Source organism: Patella vulgata, chromosome 3 (assembly GCF_932274485.2).
Source record: "Patella vulgata chromosome 3, xgPatVulg1.2, whole genome shotgun sequence".
Lineage (NCBI taxonomy): Eukaryota > Metazoa > Mollusca > Gastropoda > Patellidae > Patella > Patella vulgata.
This window is the reverse complement of record NC_065881.2, coordinates 23456677-23475963: the sequence shown is the minus strand read 5'-3', so window position 1 is coordinate 23475963 and position 19287 is coordinate 23456677. Positions and strand designations below refer to the sequence as shown.

Below are 19287 nucleotides of genomic sequence, written 5' to 3'. Positions count from 1 at the left end.
TTAACACGTTAGTAATGATTGTTAGACCAGAAGCTAGGGAAAGGAAACGAGTCCAATATTTTCACACGTTAACATTAGAAATCTTGAGTTCATTCTAATCTATTCTTCAAGCTGGTCAGCAGATACAGATAACAACTGGACAGCGGGCGTTAACTTAATGGCGCGAAACTAGTAAAATGGCGCTAAATTGGCTCGAGCAGACGTGAATTTATCGTCGAGATATTGTTCTTTTTGAAGTGTAATTACCGTAGTTATTTAGTGAGTATATCAAACTGTCCAATATTTAATAGATTCGATTATAATTAGGCACAGTGATTAATTACTCGGAACATTGTGCGAAAGATTGTTTTCGTCGAGTTAAGTCTTGCACATAGATCATTTTCAATATGGCGTGACTTGCAGACTGCAATTTACAACGAGTATCAATGTTATCCGTTGATCTATGGGATGTTTTTCTTCAGTATATCTTTAATGTCAATCTTGTACCTATAAAACCCCAGAATACTTTCATTGCTGAGTGTATTCAAAATACGGCACATTAGCACAATAGCTCCCCATGTGTTATATGAGTATCGGTAGCGTGTGTCCCATGATCGACCAAACATTACTTTTAAAATAAGCGCTTTTCGCTGTCTGTTATAGTCCATGTGTGCCCCATGATCGACCAAACATTACCTTTAAAATAAGCCTTTCACTGTCTGATATAGTCCATCTTGGAAACAGTTCCAAATTGTCATAGTCGGGGGTATGCGTACATTCAATTATTTTGTAACCATGTGATTTATACAAGCGACAAAAAGGATCTAAATTCCATTGTATTTATATTTAATATCCTGGAATAAATGAGCAATTTTCCCAGTTACAAAGGCAGTGGTGAACATGTTAGATTTTTTTTATGACGTTCAAGTCTGCTCTGAAACAATATCAAGCTGGGTAAATTTCTCAATTACGCTAGCATTGAAAAAAGGAATTAAATTTATGTGTTGACAAGATGGGTGTTTTTTTTCTATGTAGGCTACTATTGACTGATTTTAGAACTTTTATATATGAGAGTGAGTTAGATACGAGCAAATTCGATGTGAAAAGTAATCACAATACAAAAAACCTCAATGAACTCGCAACACAATGGTAGTAACACAAGGTGTTCTAGAGTGGGTATGTAGGGCGTTAAACCCCATTTCATTTCATTTGTAGATTGGGTACGTATATACCCTACAACTTAACACTGTTAATGTTGACACCAGCTCTACAATATTTGTTTTGAACAATGTGTCTTCTTCACACATAGCAATTGAACTTCAAATACAGGAATGATTATGATAAAATACATTATTAGATCATCGGTGGCGATGAAAGTAACGTTCGCTTGGTCTATCAAGAGTTGAGTTTGTGTCTGAAAACTTTGCATTGTGGACTGAGTCGCATTACAGTTATCATTTCGTTTCGCTTGATTCTTCCGGGTTTTTTTTCTCTTCAACATATGCCTCATTACTCTTAATGGCGAACTTGATATAAGTATTAAATATTTCGTTCCATTTTAGTGTGGGTAACTCAGTCTGTTTCATTCTTCGCACCCCGCCCCCCCCCCCCCACACACACACACCAACCAGTCGACTTGTCTCGTTATTCTCTGCATATCGATCTCAGTCTGATTAAGATTACACCAACATTGCGTATTTTGTTTTTTTTCTTCTTCAACTTGGACTAGTTATATACCTTTTCAAGGTCCGTTCAGTAAAGCACATTCCGTGATTAGTCGACTCATAACTCAACCTATCCGTGATATAGAAAATCACGCGAAATCTTTGGAAAAGCTTTCCTTATGTAGACATTTCTTTGATGTTCTAATCCGGGTCAAATGCACTTGTATGCTGTTGTTACAGGTAAGGCACCCCACGTTTTAGCCAAATCTGTTAAAAGTTGATCCTACCTGGACAGATGTTCAAAGTCAAATAAAAATTTCTTTATAATTTCAAAGATCTCAAAGTACGTAGTCTAAAATAACTAATATTAGTCGTATTTTCTATTTGCTTTTACATGGTTTCTTCAAATATCCACGTCGTAATCATATAAATTTGCCTTTCGTCTAAAATAGTCTTGATAATTCTAGTCCGCCAGTTCTAAAAACTGGCTTAGCGCGACTAATTTCGAAACAAGGGCACGGAACTCCAATGGTATTGAGAAATCAAAAAACAGACGAACACCATACCGTTCCCCGTGAACGAAAGCAATCAGTTTTAACAGCCAGACAAATGAATCTTATAATATTTCTTAATGATTAATGAGAGGGAATCATGCAGGGTTGTTGTATTATGTTAATAATATAGTGCTATAACTAGCACACGTCCAGTATGCGACACCCTATGGTCCAGAACGCGATTTTCTTAAAACATTTCTTTAGAGGTTATTGAAGTGACCGAATAAACGAAAGGAGAATAACACCTAGTTGTAATTAAATTAACTGTTCAATAGAATTTGGAGAACTAAATCCTTCTGGAAAAACTCAATCGATTTTATAAACTTTTAGGTACTACATTGGTTATTTTTACACAAGATACACATCGCTTTTTTCTTATAGAAATGTTCCGCGAAATGAACTCACATTATAACACCGTGCTTGCTTAAAATGCAATTCGGCAAAAGTCGCCTCCAATGAAACTAAACAGAACTCTCTCAAACTCACAAAAAATTTGAATTTCTGTAAATTCAGCTTTTTCAATCGATTTCTATGACTATGAGAAAAAAAATCAAATTTCATGGCGTTGATTGAAACTGTAAAACTTAAATCAAATCAACTGTGTTTGTAACACATTTTTCTGTTTTCGATGAAAACTCGATTTTTTGTTCTTTAGCTGCACCATAACTTCTTTCAAGTCAAGATTAACTTGTTGGTATTTTTTGAGCATTCTATTTCCAATACGTTCGTTTCAAACCGGTAAAAATTTGTTTAGGTTGATTTCGCACAATTGGACCAATTTTATCGCTTGTTATTGACTTGATGATCGTCATTCATTCATTCCATAGGGCACTTCATAAAATGGATTTGAATATCTCTTACGTTGCTACGGATCTATAATATCTATAGAAAAGAACGCAACGGTGCAGGTAGAATATGAATATGATGAAACATTTTCCCTAATCAGGGTTCATTCACTCTGAATTGAATTCTTTAAATAAAAAAAAAATAACACCAAGATCCACTCAATACTGCAATACTAACAGGTCTAATTTAAAGGAGCTAAATCGCTAATGTTTGGAACCTAGAAATTGACACAAATGTGTCACAGCGAATATAATACTGTAATATGAATGTATATAAACCGATTTACATTCAATCGTTTCCGTTTTTACTCTAATTTCAAATCAGTTATGTTCGGTGAAATAATTCAGAAGTCTCAGTCGAATGGCAATCTCTAGCTTCTGGTTATTTCATTCTACACCGGTAGTATTTACGCGTCTGGTTATTTCAGTCAACACAGAAAACATTTATTGCGCATGTTCTCCAGATAAGAATAATCTGAGGGTTATCAAGTGATAATTGTTTAAACGGAATTAAAAGGTAACGTTATGTTTATTTATAACGGTCAACCCTTTTCTTTATATGGATATATGCCACCATCACCTGTGGATATTGATTGAAAGCGTCCCAGCCATTAAAAATATAAATCATTTAACGATTTAACGACGGACAGAAGTTACGACACACGACATCTTGGCTAAAAAGAATCTTTAAAATATAACAGCGCATTGAATATGATCAAAATGGCATACGAGTTGTGCTATCGTTGAAAAATAGCGTCACTGTAAATGCTTTTCAAGGTGCCGTCACTTCCGGTTCATTTTCGCGTATCTCTATTCACCATGTCGCGTTAATTGGAACTGTTATTTAAGATTTGATCCTTGGGGCGACGATATCCCACCTCAGACGAGAATCATTACATAATTTGAATATGGTTCCAATATTCCATTAGCTGGTGAGTATTTTGAATTGGTTCTAATTTGACCCGTAGCAAATGTCGATTGGGGGTCTTCACTCTGAAATTCTGAATTTCTACACATTTTGAATGAAACTTTATGTAATGTATAAAAGACTATTTCTTTCCTAAGGAACATAAATCTTGATAGCACAGAACAGCAGACAAATCACAGTTAGATGATTAATTTCAGAATTAGAAGACTTTACCGAGAACGATTTGACAAGATGTTCTTGCATTCTTGTGATGCATGCAGAGATAGATTTAAGTTCCACCTAACACAAACTTGACCATTATGAGGCTAACATATGGTACATCTTTAGTTAAATACTTCGCTTGTCTGAAGGGGCAGTAGGAGGAAACCGCAGAAAATCGACGAAGTTAGACAAATGACCATATTCCACGTCACGTAAAACCGGGGATTGAAGCTTGACACAGTTACCGACGTTATGATCCGGGGCTTATTTTTAAGGTTCTATTGGCGACGCACGGTTTCCGGTGTTTTTGAGGTTCCATGAAAATTTCCAGAATTTGACTTCCGATAACACGCTTACACTTTTATAACCATAATTTAACAGAATTTATATAATTAGATTTATAACCGTTTGTCAGTATCATTAACAATCCACAGAAACATCCAAAGGCAAACGGACCTTCACTGTCACCTGGACCTCACGATGTTCTGCTATGTAATTTTCGTGCATTAGGTGGTGGTGTGAATGAGTCAACAATACAAAACTTTTGAAACAGAAATGGTCGATGAGCATAATGATAGCTAAGTTTCCCCATACAATTTTACCAGATTCACAAGACTCCATAGCATTTTTTCAAAGCACGGATTTCAGATTTTCAAAGCACGGATTTTTTTATCCAGAGGCACGTTAAATTAGGCCCTGTTGCGATCTGAAGCCACTGTATGTTAAAATCCTGCAACATCGTTTTAATATGGAGGACAAAATATAAAATAATAAATCACATGGACAATTTATGTCAGTCAATTTGTTAAGCTATGGAAAGACAATTTCGGAACAGTGGGGGTTTGTACTTTTATTATATTAATATTATGCCTTGCTAATTTCCAGCCTGTATTTCCTCACAAATATATTATAGCACCATCTATTTTAAAGTGCAATCAATCTCACCAGAGATTATGTTAGACTTAATAGTATCAGTTGTTCCCAGGAGTTAGCAAGATTTGCCATAACTTTAAGAAAGACGCATGTTCGGTATATACAGAAATACCTGTGTTTCTGAAATAGATATGCAGATTGCAGATTTTAATTTGGATGGTAAATATCGTTTTCTCTGCAGTTTGGCTGCCTGCAATCCTCCCACCACCCTTATATGAAACACCCCCATAATTTAGGCACGTCTACCATACAGGATTAATTGAGAGATGTATACCTCATCCCGTAAGCTAAATGATTCGATTATAACGTTGCAATACATGTACAGGAAATAAACATTGGGTACCGGTAAATGGAAACCGCGTACATTATATATTTTAAATATTGTTTGCAAGCTTTATCTAATGAGGTTTTACTTTTAAAAAATATAAAACAAAACACACAAAACTAAAAAAAAACCAAAAAAAAACATTCTCCATGTTATTTATAACAGCAAATGGCTCACAAATTATTACACAATAACCTTTATATATTAAATACATCATATCTATATAACACAAACTTCTAAAACGGGTTGGGAATCATATACATCATAACACATGCATTATAGTAGTTATATACTCATTTCATGTTGTGAATCCGTAAAGAATTTGTCATAACCTTGACATCCATGGGAGCAATCACTTTATTAAAGAAATGTCTTTGGATAATGTATGAAAGTGACTAAAAAATTCATTAAAGCAAGATTTAAAGATAGGTTGCCAGGCAAGGAAACATATGCCAAGCGAATCGACCACATTTCGATGTGGGCGTATAAAAAGCATCTTTGATTCATACTGAAACTGTCGTTCTTTCAGAAGAATTCTTGTTCTAGATTCATATTGTTCAGCGCAGTGTTTGGACTTTGACTACAGACTACATTATTAGTCTGAAAGGCCCCCGGATCCATTCACTTGATTTGAGAGTACTTTTGTTGTATATTGCTGTCTATCTTGTCCGCCGGTTTGTCTTATTGGTTTCTGTGTTATACACTTCTCCAGCACTTACAATTACGGCATGTTATAGTTATTTTAAGTACTCGTTTATGGAAACCGAATGCTTCCATACAACCTGAGAAAGTTATTTGTTCAAATCTCCCTAAAAGCTAGCACATTGAAGGGGGTATACGCCCACGGTTCATTAAAGCGTATAACGTATTACACTACAATCTGACTCCTAACCGTAAGTTTGAAACCGTGTAATAACACGTGTATAAAGAAATCGGAAGAGGGTGTGATCACATTTCTGTTCACATTGGTTTTATTGAAAGAGAATATTTCAGTAGTTTTATCTGAATCAACCAAGGCGTTAAAAATAGTTTTCCAATCCATCATGATAAATTAACATGAAAAGATCTTACGTTACCAATTAATCTTGCTAATTTGTCATTATTAGATTTCACATAAGAAAACGCTGTAGTTAAATTTTATTCATGTGCCGATACTGGTTCGATATTTAATGTTTTACTGAGTGCAAGAATATTTCATACTGTACTTATTGTACCGGAAACACGGAAAGAACAGGTTCTTATCAGAGAAAATCTAAACACGGTGGATTTTTAATAAAACCGAACTCAGGTGTATTCCATTCTACATCTATAGATGAAAACTGGTTATTGTTGTTTAGCCAGTGATAGTTTCGCACTTAAGAATTTACACTGGGATCACATATAAAATTATTCTTCCGAAGAAACTGCTTCAAGTTCTTAAACAATGAATGTTCCATAGTGTTTACTGCACCCTTCCTGTTTCTAAACCTTAAAGCTCATTATACCGTCTTCGATTGTATTAACCGACGGCACCTTCCCCTTCGATCTTCAAGTAAAGTGTAAACAAAGAATTGACCGTGCGGAGAGATACATGCGCTGCGTAATAACAAACCATGTTCTCATTTAATTGAGGGAGGTTTTTTGGCGCCAGCAGCAATTTCTCGAGTGTTAGAAACTAAATAGCTGAAATCTTAGGGATTATGCAAACATGCAGCTGACACAGGATTAACTCATTCAGTTGCTACTTGAGTAAATCATTCCCTGTTTTATGTCAAATCCTCACATGAAGATGTGATTTCCGTACAAACATATTTAAAAGTCCACCGACGCCTGCTCTATGTAACAATTCACTCCTTCAAAAGGGGTATAATATTAATATGCGCTGATGTATAAATTTGCTCAATTGAGATATTGACCATGTACTATGTCTAATTTCGATATTAGTCTATTTTAAATGCCAATTAAATATGCTTTGTCGCTATTTCATTTCGATTCCATTTGTTTGTAATTGTACGTGGATAATTCTTGCTGAATTTAGATACACTTGGTCTTCTAATTGATTTTTATATTGTATCGGAGTTGTGGTCAAAGTCAACATCTGAATTGCATGATGTTAAGTCTCGATCATCTGAATCTGGATCATACAATAATAAGATAGTTATAGCCTGAGTATTACGAGGGGTAGGTAACTCTACTGAACTGAGTGGAAGGCCGGTATGTTTATAAGCACAATGGATTCTAGGAGAACGCTAGATCGGAGACGGTCTAGCACATATGACGTCATAATGTGGAGTGTGGGTTGGGATTAGGGTAACGGTTAGGGTTGCAGATTTCGTCAAGGTCTCGAAATGTAAACAGGGCTAGCGCTAACCCTAACCCTAGCCCTAAACCTTACTCTAACCCTAAACCACATATGACGTAATCTGTGCTAGACCGTCTTCGATCTAGCGTTCTCCTGGATTCTAACCAGTGGCCAAATATTAAGTCCAGAGGACGAATTCCGCAAAATCCAAGTAATGTCACCCAGTGAAGCAGAGTAAAATACTAACTATTCACGTAACTTTTAGACATGTAGGCCTAGGCTACTGGGTATAAACAATTCTCGCTAATTTTAATTGACCAGTGTTGAATTCGTATTAGCATGGGAGCCGTGGTGACTTAGTGAGTAAGGCACTGGTCGCTAACGTGGAGGCCCTGGGTTCGATCCCGGTGTTGGCCGAGAATGTTCCTCGGGATATTCCGAATCCGAATAGACCATTGTTGCTGAAAGTAGGATTTAAATTCCAATTCATTTCATTTCCATTAGCACAGCTTAGTAGTCTGTATGTCAGTTTACATTCTAGTTTATAATAGTTAATGCATAGTAAAGATTCTTGTTAATTTATATAACACCATGCAAAAAAATAAAATAATAACTTATAGGTCAACTACAACAAAACACAACAAACTATAAAACACAGCAGTCAACCAATCAAAAAATAACACGTCATACTTGACTACACAATCCACCGTGTCCATGGTCAGAATCGTTCGACGACGTATCCTGTGATGACGTCAAGGAATAATTTGCTGAATCACGTCTTCCTATTTCCGGTTTTTTAACCAATAAATGGACGGGTCTTGGAAATAAATACTCTTTGTCTGTATTATTGTAATCTAATTTGCCATTTGCTAGTTTATTATTTCCAATAATAGTTTCTGGACTTACACTTCCATTCATTGAAGAGTTTGACAGGGGGGATAAATCTGATGGTGATTTAAAAGTACTACACTTGCTGTCGTCACTGTAGCCCGAGCTACTGTTTTGTCTTAATGGGCCGTCTGTAACACCTGCCCTTAATGGCGAATCACAAATATGGTTTTTGAGGTCTAAATTGTCTAAATTTACTTTTAAATACACATCTTCACACTGGGGTTCTGAATTTCCTTGTTTTCGTTTTAAGGAATCGTTACTAAACGACCCAGAGCTTTCTAGCATGTTATTTCTCTGTTCTCTATAATTATTAGCCGCACGTGATGATTCGCGCACTTTGTCTCTAAATGATGACATTAATGTCGGTAAGTGTTCAGAAGCCGTGCTACAACTAGCCTCGTCAGAACACGACGATAAGTTATTTATGTTAGTACAGAAATCGGGTCGATCTCTTAAACTGTTTCTATATTCACGAGGCACTGAAGTCGAGGCCGAGTTTTGACGTAACAGCCCGTTCGAGGCTTGATTATTTTGTTCCTTATTTTCCGGGGGTCTGTTTTGGGTTCCCGTATGTACGTCTACTTTAACGTTCACGTGATTCGGTTCTACAATTACAGGAGTTCGTGATCGTGAACGTGCTCGTTTGTCGTCGACACCTAAGCTTGTGCGTCTTGAATCCTCGAAAGTGACCCGCGCGCCATTTCTGCGGGACATTTTCTTCTTTACACCGCCATTTTGAATTGAATCCAAATCAGTTGAAAACGTTTCATTAGGGTTCTCAGACGTTTCTGTAATATCATCCTCTGACATGGAAGGTTCGCGGGTTTCAACCAGAATACCGTCGTAAGTCGGAAGCGGTGATCTACTTCTTGGAACATTCATCATCTCAAGTTCAAGTCGCTTTGAATCGAAAGTGGGGTTTTTGACGACACTCTCCTTGCCGATCATAAACACAGGTTTCTTTAAAGGCACGTAGTCGAGAATTTTAAACTTCCACTGTTGTTTGATGGTAAGAACACACCAAAACGTGATCCAAAATAACATATAGCTCACTTCAAATATCACACACGTTAAAACTAAACTATCATTGGATAAACGATAAACCGAAATCAAATCATATAGGACAGGTCCTTTACACACAACCATTATCACCAATGCAACCATAGCGCATGTGTGAGGTATGTAACCACGGCAGCCACTGTGTACAATGACAGTTTGTTTAATGTACGTTTCCGGGTTGTGTTTTCGGTCAACAATTTTAAACTTTTGGTGAAAATACATCGAACCGTACTCAAAAACAGTTATAGTTGACGCGACTAGGACGAACCCACCAATGAAGTACAGCGCCGCTATGGTGGAACACCCTAATGAAACTGTAATATTGTGATACAATGGGTTGTTATAGCACACTTTATACAGTACTGAAAACCCACAAAATCCAAATATGGAAGTTAAACTCATAGCCAATAGCTGAAGGGCAAAGACTGTAGTTAAAACCTTATTTGTAAACCAAAAGACTGCAGCGTATCTGACGGTGATGGCTAATAAGGCCGCGCCAAAATTGACGAACCCAATAGTTAGAGAGTATCTCTGGGTCAAAATGGAAGATGGCGTCCTAGACGACGGCACGTGATATGTCTCGTTAAACACCATGGATTCATTAAAGCTAGAACGGATATCACTAAGATGAGCTCTGTCTGGATCAAACAGGAAGTCGATGTCACTCGTCCAAGCAGCATCTGAAAATAGAAATTAATAGATATTCGTTAGTTGTATAAACACTTAATTTCAGATAATTAAGTAAATATATTATGTTCTCAAATTGGTGTCAACGTTTCATCCCTAGGCCTGTGTAAGTAACATACAGAAAGAGTGCTACCGATCTTTTCAGGCTTGATGGGTTAACAACCATTTTGACCATAACACACGGCCAAGAAATGATTTTCAAGGCATGCAAGGTAAACGCAATTTGCTCAGAAGGCAATCAACTTCAAAATGTGTTTTTGAAAGAAAAATGACGGGTGTTAATAAAAACCGTCGTTTTCGTTTATTTCAAAGAGTATGACGTTATAGACAAATTTGTATTTAAACTGAAATTACTTCAGGTAGAACTAACAGATTGGAAGAAACGTCTCTATAAGTCCCGTTCATCACATCTTTAATTGACTCATTATAAACTGTAGACTCGATTATCTACAGTTAATCACTATAGAGACCTTTGTATATAAATGTATAGGAACTGGTGTTTGTGTTAATAATGGCGGTGATTAGGCAGTTAGTCCTACCATTGATTAGTCTGGGGTGGGATATTTCTACCCGCCTGTAACTTGTTCAAGTAAATCTTGATGATTAATGCTGACTGAATGGAGCAAATATAGTTTCTTTAGTCGTTTACCAGACACTGACCATCTTTAACTTTGTTTAACGTCTGGTCAATCCTAATACAGTTATATTGGTATACAAACAGTTAAATACACTTAAAGAATTAAACTTGTAACACACATTTCATTTCATTGACTATTAATTTTTTAAGGGTTAAGGATAAATAGTAACTGAGATGTAGTTTTTATGGTACCGAAAGAGCTTTATTTCCCTGAAACTTTATCGAATATTCGAGTGTCGCTCGCTCTACAAAAGATTCAGGATCTTGGTTTGTTCTACAGTCAATATAGACGTTACTTTGGTTCTAGCAGCAAAAGGCCTAATGTCGTAACTGGTTTAATAATAGATCTTGCAAAGAGCAATGTCGGAAATGACCAAATGAACTTCAATTATAAAGTGGGTTTAAGGGAGCAAAAGCATACACTGCCATGTTACTATTTATAGAGGTACTAGCACATTGATAGATATTATTGCCGGCGATATCACATTGGTGGAAGCGGATGTTCAATAAAGCTATTTCACACACACACCAATATAAAATGTAACAGGAAATTTATCGGTTGTTTTTCTACAGTAACAAACTATCTATAGAAAAGATAAATCTTGTGTGGTGTTGATTGATTTATCTACATGTTCACATCTAACTAGTTGAGACATAGACAGCCAATCAGGATGGATTTAACGTCCTAGAATTAGAACCACATCCATTCCATTGATCAACGACACAGATTGAGCAATCACGAGGATTGATTTTAAGATTGAACAATGATTGAACGCTCGATTGAACTATAAGATTAATGTTTTGTTTACATGATGCGACGACATAATGTACAGATTGAGTAACATATCGACCAGATATGCGATTGATCGTCCGTTAAAAATCAAACGGGGAAGAAAAAGTACATTGATTATTTTAAAATGTACACACTCGGTATGTAGTAGAATATTATTAATCAAAACCCTGGAAAACGAGCCAGTCTTATTAATTGGTAATTTCGAAAAATACAAAAGAGTGCTAATGCAGAAAATGCTAGTCAAGGAAACTTGCTAAATAAGAAATGGCTTCAGACGTTTTAAATAAACGTAGAGAAGAGGTTGATCGGGATTTAGAAAACCAACGGAATTGCTGTCCCATAAAACTGATTTCGAGCGGGGGTGCGTCTCCCCAGAAAATTGCTTCATTGATATTGGGCTGGCTTTGAGTGTGAAGTACATATATTAATTTATTTTACAAAAGGTGGTGACTTGGCAAGCTTACTCTTTCTCGAACACCCCATGTCACTTATCATTCGACTCATCGTTGAGAGGCATGTTGTCTTGTCGTTGAGTCATGTAGTTATCAGCTTCACTCCAAAATTAACATTTTTGTTTTATCGATTTTGTATTTGTGTTCTGGTTGTTTTTTTGTGTAGTTATGATGCAATGTCTATTATTGTATAGCCTGCTGTAGTGCACTAGACATGGCATGCTTACAAGTTTTAGAATAACTGATACCACCTCTCATTTAAGGAGCATAGCAGTTATTTTGTATGCAAACTTTTGGACTACTGGGCCATGTAGCTGGGGTCTAAATGAACAGGAGGATACCGAAATACTGATGATATATCCCTTGGAGCGATGCCTTCCAACAAATCAATTATTTTCTAACAGCTAAAACCCAATGGTATGTAAGAACAGCGAGAAGACATGGATCCGAGGTTTATAAATCAGAACGACCGCCATATTTAATTCTGAAACGTGACGCACCACACGTTTAGGGCTTCATCGTATATCTTATTAATTGTCTTGTATACAGACGTGAGACTAAACAAGTCGTGATGCGCCCTTTTAATTAATCCGTTATACAATAAAATCAATTGAAATTACATCCGGTCATGAAATAAGACAACAATGGCGTCTATTTCGTTTCAGAAGCAGACTTACGTAAATTCTATGATGGTACAAGTAAAATCATTTTCGTCGAACAGTATAAACTTTATCGATACCAAATTAAATCGTTTGTTTCATACTTAATTCCAACCCATCTGCTTGGCCTCGTCTATTGAACGCTTCTAAGCCTCGAATCCGGCAGCGAGTCAGGCCTGTGCACAGCAAAACTCCCATTTCCGCAATTGGCACCATTGTATTTGTTTATGCAACACTCTCGATTCGTGGCTAATTATAAAGCATCGTTTTCCAATGTTAACGCTTGTCGCTGAATACTCGCTTAGGGGGTCGAAAAACACCGACGCTAAACAAAACTGGTACCAAATTTGCACTGACATCTGACGCCTTCACTGGATTGTTCTGATCTGACTGTACCGAAGAGGATCAGATGCACGTCTCAAAAATTACGCTTTGCTCACTAAATCTACTTTTATAAACATGACTTCTCCAGATCTTTTGTTTACGACGATGTGAAATACCATTATAGGTTTCTCTCCCTTCACCAGATGCAAACCGTCAAAAATTGATATGTTTATGGTCTTACAGCATTTCTTTAGTTTTATACTCTGTTAGAAAACATGTTCTTATTTCTTCATTTGACATATAGGTTTCACCACCTTTGTTAATTTGGTACTAGAGTTATTTTTTTCCTTGCATTCTCAGAAATCTATACTTTTAGGTCGTAACGTAGATTCTAAATTTAGCCGAGTTCTAGTGTACTGACGATTAGCTAAGAATGTTTGTCTTCCACAAATTGGTGATACTATTACCTGTTGTGTTTGTGAATTAAATTTGGTTTTCAGCCAAATGCTGGTTAAAACTCAATGATATACAATGAATATCCAATGTAAATTATAATACAAGGTGTAAGCATACTATGTCCCGTGCAACACACACAGCAACATTGTAAAACTATTTAACAGTTTGGATTTGGCTTGAACATGCATTTACGTAAATTCACGGCAACCTTTACATAATTAGCAAACAAAAACCTGACTTTCAGACATAACGTCAACAGCCTTTTTGGTTGAACTAAGCAGTTGAAATCACAATTAAATTGTTAAAAATTCAATTAAAACGGTAACGAATAGTAACACCCGAAGTCTACCAATATACCAAGTAAATATCATTAACTAAGTGACATTAACAGAAGGTGCATGCTCCTATAGTAAATTAGACGACAGTCACATTCCCTACTATCACCAGAAAGATCAATTTAAGAAATTGACATAAGCAGTTAACAAACAGATCCTACTACACACATTCATTTTAGTTTCAAATGAAATTAACACATTTTCAAAGATGATCAATAAGTCTTTGAAATAGAAAATTAAATTACATGTGGTTTAAAGTTCTCTTTTCTGCACCGATTGGGCTAATGAAGGCGGGCTAACGCCATGCAGTGTGCTATGATGGATGTTTTGCCCGAACAGTTGAACTACGGCCTACTCCTATTTCGAATTCTAACTGTTAAGGGTTCTTTTATGTGCATGCCAATGTGTACACAGGACATAGGTTTTTGTACCATCTGAACGGATATACACCGTCACCGTCCTGTACCACTTGCAAGAGGAAACCACGCCGGAAAATTGCGAGGAACAAAAATCTTTGAAAATGTATGCAATGTTAACTAAGACCCAGCATGGACCAGTAAAATATTTACATTGTCGACTGAGTCATATAAGTTGAGAATTAAATGAAATCCAATTTTCAAATGATTTTGTTTCCTTCAAATTAACAGATCCCAAAGCAGAACAGCAAACCATGGAAACATATTTGGTTTAGGTCCACATTCTTCGTATTGCGGTTGATTGGCAAACAACAATAGCACTATGTTGATTGACCACGCTCGAAATCCGTAACATGTTTCAAGAAGGAACAATTCAATCTGCAGAGTTCGATTGATATCCAATGAATTAAATACAAGACTTTCTCGCTGACACTTAACAGAATTAATGTCAAGAGTCTGGTCAAACTGGCCCTGGAGATTTACATAGTGTAGGCAATTCATTATATTTAGTAAACGGAAACCCATGCTTTTAGTGTGTGGGAAGGGGGCGAAGGGCCGGTTTTGTTAAATTTACTATAACATTAGCCCCCACAATTTATTTCACTTGTTTCCCAGTACCACTAAATGATATAAGAGGATCTAGATTGTAAATGAGTCTAGACTACAGATATATCGGTACATCAATACATTATATAACCCTTTTCTTCTACATATACAATAAAACATATGGTTTGTATTGCATGGTGACCAAGACTAATGTAGTCGAGATCAACATGTATCAATAACCTTATCTTGATTACATGATACCATATATCACGTTTCTTGAATGTGTTTTTATTATGAAACAAATGCCATGTTTTCTAACAAAGTTTCCATTGCTCCTACAGAATAGAGTTCCTTTATACATAAACTAGGTTATCATTCTTTAATATAATGAGTAACACCACACATACAATCTTTGCTGTAGCATACTTTAAGGCGTTACTTTAATTCTCAATAATGCACAATTACAAAGTTCAACAGAATATTTATCAATAATCTGAAAACACTAGATATCAGCAATTATAATGTTGAGTACTATCAGTTAAAACTCACTTACATTTACACAGAGCAACAGTTACAACTCTACGTTTGAAATATATAAATAGCAACAATTTAAGAGTATACTAGTACCGGAGAAACAAACGCTCATGAGAAAATAACTGATAAGTTAAAAATGAAAAATGGCTAACTTCTGACAGATTAATTATTGTCTTGTGGCACGGGGGTTGTGGTTCATTAGTCGCGTTAAACATGATCTATTAGGTAGGTCTACTAAACATGTAAATTGCAGTTTCTAGTTAACCTACGCCAAAAACCGCCATAGACAACAGGGCTTGGGGTATAACTGCTAAAACGATAAAATTTTATTAATAAAGCCACCAACAAGAATTACAAGCTTGAGCTTTAGACATGGAAGGGTCGGCGGATAAGATATATGGACAGAGGCGCGGAGTAGTTCTAGATTCTATTCGTTCACCTCATACTGCCTCTCATCTTAGGCGTTCTAGATATATATTTTGTGTTGCAAATTTGAGATCCAAATTTGACCACAAGTCCTGTATTCTCTCCCAAGAAAAGCAAATCAACAAACGGAAGTGTCCATTGGACCTACATGATGTTCAAAATAAAATTGGTATTTAAATGATTTTATCAATGAAACAGTTTGTAAAAAGAACAAGTATTCAGACGCTTTTCGTTTCCACCCGATTCCTATCAGTCGTATTTGTTTGTGAACTCGGGTACTGTAAATCAGGATCGTTCAACTGTTATTAAGTGAACCAAAACAAGTGCGGTATTTCCAACATGTTGGTATGTAAGCTAGATTATTATTTATGCCCTCAATCCGTCACATTTTCCACCAACTTAAGGATAATGATTTCAAGTTCACAACCTTAGAATATCTACAAAAACCCATCTAATAATTGATCGAAATCTTAGAATTCTTGTATCAAAACCAATATCATTTAACTGACCAGTCTTTTCATTCATTGTCCCGCCTTTCATATGGTTAGCCCATTAAGATTCTAACGTTCATATATACGACAATTTCTCTACTCAGTTTAATAAACAATCTAACTCTTTGATTATTCCTGTTTAAGTGCCAATTCCGGATCATACGCCACCCTTTTCAGTCGAAACAGTTAAACTATTAAGATTTAAACTTCTACTGCGTACGGTCATTTCTTCAAATACTCCAAGTCTAGGAACATTCTCTATGATCTATAGCAGCAAGCCACTCGACAAACTTCTGGTTATTCCTTGGTCATACATGATACTTTGTGAACGGGAATACGTGTAGTTCGATTTTAGCCGAGAGCTCCTTAAGAGAATTGGAGGAAAAATTCAATGAATACACCAACACTTGTCTACGTTTTCCAGTGAATGAATGGATGAGATTCAAACTGGTGATGGCGCAAAAATGTAATATTCACTTGCATAACGAATTTTGTCAACAACTAGGTAGGAAACCCCAAATTGAACATTTGCCCCGAGGTTACTTTGCCTATGTAGCTTAACACTTTGACATTCAAATCGAAACTATCGCCCTATTTACCTAAAAGAAGTAATAGATGTCGTGCACATGGCGAGGTAATGAAAACTATTTTAGAATCTCTTTAAATATCATTTAGAGCAACTCATGGAATTTGTCAAGGTAATAAAACCACCTTCGTTTCAGCAAACACATAACCACAAAACCTTCCAAAACATCCAAATGATCTGTAGCAGTCGCCTTCTTGTTTAACAGAATATGTTTGATATGTTTATACTAGCTTCTTTCATGTTTTATTAAACGTTCAGTAATTTACAGATCTACCTTTTAATAATATCTTCTTCAACTACTACGTTTCTCGTGTTTCATTATGATAGACACCAGACCCTCTTCTAAACAAAATCATTATTAACACGAACGTGCATTAAATTGATCGCATACACGTGCACATGTCAGTGACTGTATTAAGGAAGCATAAAAGAAACTAAAGTTGCGTTTGAAGTTCAGCTTATTGGTTAAATTGATCGCAGGTTTATATTAAATCTTGTTAGAGATTTTTGGGACATGATTTTCTTTCATTGATTTCTATTTCGTTCATGAAATCACACTTTCAGGAACTCTTTCTATCACTGTTGTAAATTGTTTTCTGCAATAATCAATGTTCTTTCTGTTTCTTCCAATACAACTTTGTTGTTTTAAATAATTTTGGACGTAAATCAAATCGTTTTAAGAAATAACCTTCTTGGTTTTTAATAGTAAACGTGCAAGATTTGAAGAGAACCGGAAAATGTACGTGTTTGTTTGTTTAATTTGTATTTTTATGTTGTGTTTACTTCACTTCCGTGTTTTTAAATGTTTTCAGAAGCGAGTAAAGCGTTATCAGAAATTATCTTGTTAGTTCGTTTGATGGTAAACGCTTAAGTTTTTATGAGAAAGGGAAAAAGAGCGGAAATTGTGTTTTTGAACGGTTGTAATTACTGTAAACAAAACCACGTGTTATCATCATCAACTGTCCTGATAAAGTTAATCAAACAGTTTGTATACAGACTTCACATAGCTTGACATTCCATATTCAAATCATTAATTCATTTATGATTAAAAACATAACTCACTGATGTTTGTACCATAACAACGACAATTCCTTAACAAATTAAACTTTCTTCTATTCAGAAAATAAAATAGGAACATTTCATTAGCCCGGTTGGTTTCTATTTAAACTTACACTTATTTCCATGTATAGGTCATTCCAATTTACAAATAAAAAGATAACAGTTTACAGAACTATTGGAGGGCATTATGTGATATTTGCTTTCAAATTGGTGCTTTCCGAAAGTTAGTGTTTAGAGTGCGTTGAATGATAAAACAAACTGTTGTAAACGCTTGCTTCGAAATTTTGGAATAGATAAGCGATAGACATAAACAAGTAGCCTCACCCATGAATGCTTTTGCGCTACTTTTAGATGTTAAAAGTATAAAATAATAAAAGGTCGTTAACCAAACACTTAATGGAATAGTAATAAATCATACACAGGCAAAAAGTTACCTCCCCTGTAAAAGGTATAAACACGTCAGAAGAACCACTTTATCTGACCGCAATCTTGGAAGACAATGTCTGCCTTGTTACTCCCCAAGGGATATGTAGCAAGTTATACTGACGGAAGAAGTTGGTATATGTATACCAGTGTAAATATAGAGATAATTTACGTATTCAAGGTGTTGTTTTATCTACTCCAGGGAGGTTCGTGAGTTTATTTAGAAATAGAAGTCAGTGAATTAACACCACGTTGTATCGACAGACAGTCGGTCTTATATAAACTAGTACCTATCAATAATGGACATTCTGTTATGTTGCTCAACGATGAAATATTATTCAAGATAAATCGAGTTTTTATCGCTGATTATACGTTGTTATCACTCAAAATAGATAACTTTCTCGCTTTCTGAAGTCGGGTTTAGTCTTGTGGGAGTTTTTAACTTTCCATTTCTAGTAGGATTGCCAACTCCTAAGTACACACCATGGTGTGATTTATTCTTTCTATCATAATCTCGGCGTTACATTGAACATGAATATGCATTTACTTTAGCTTTTTTTTCCAGTGATATCAGTGACGGTGTCGGTATGGCGCTGGCTCACGGTGTGGCAGAGAAAGTGTGTGGATTTTGTAGCCTGCTTTTCCCTTGTTAGAGATGCAGAACGAATGGTTTGCCAAGGGAAGTGTCTAGTCAATCAGATTTGAGTGCACGTAAAAGAGTCTTTGGCAGCTGCAATTCGATAAAGAGTATGCGGTAACGCCGCGGTCCTGGCAAACATTTAACCACAGAAACACTACATGGC

At 35.9% G+C, this 19287-nt stretch overlaps 1 protein-coding gene across 1 annotated transcript in view; it reads right to left on the bottom strand.

The window, feature by feature from the left end:
* The window catches only part of LOC126815227 (uncharacterized), a 72856-nt gene that overhangs the window by 4699 nt on the left and 48870 nt on the right, over window positions 1-19287 (bottom strand). Inside the window, exon 2 of the mRNA XM_050540786.1 lies at window positions 8401-10340. Within this exon, the coding sequence (XP_050396743.1) occupies window positions 8401-10340 (1940 nt within the window). The remainder of the gene's footprint in view (window positions 1-8400; window positions 10341-19287) is intronic.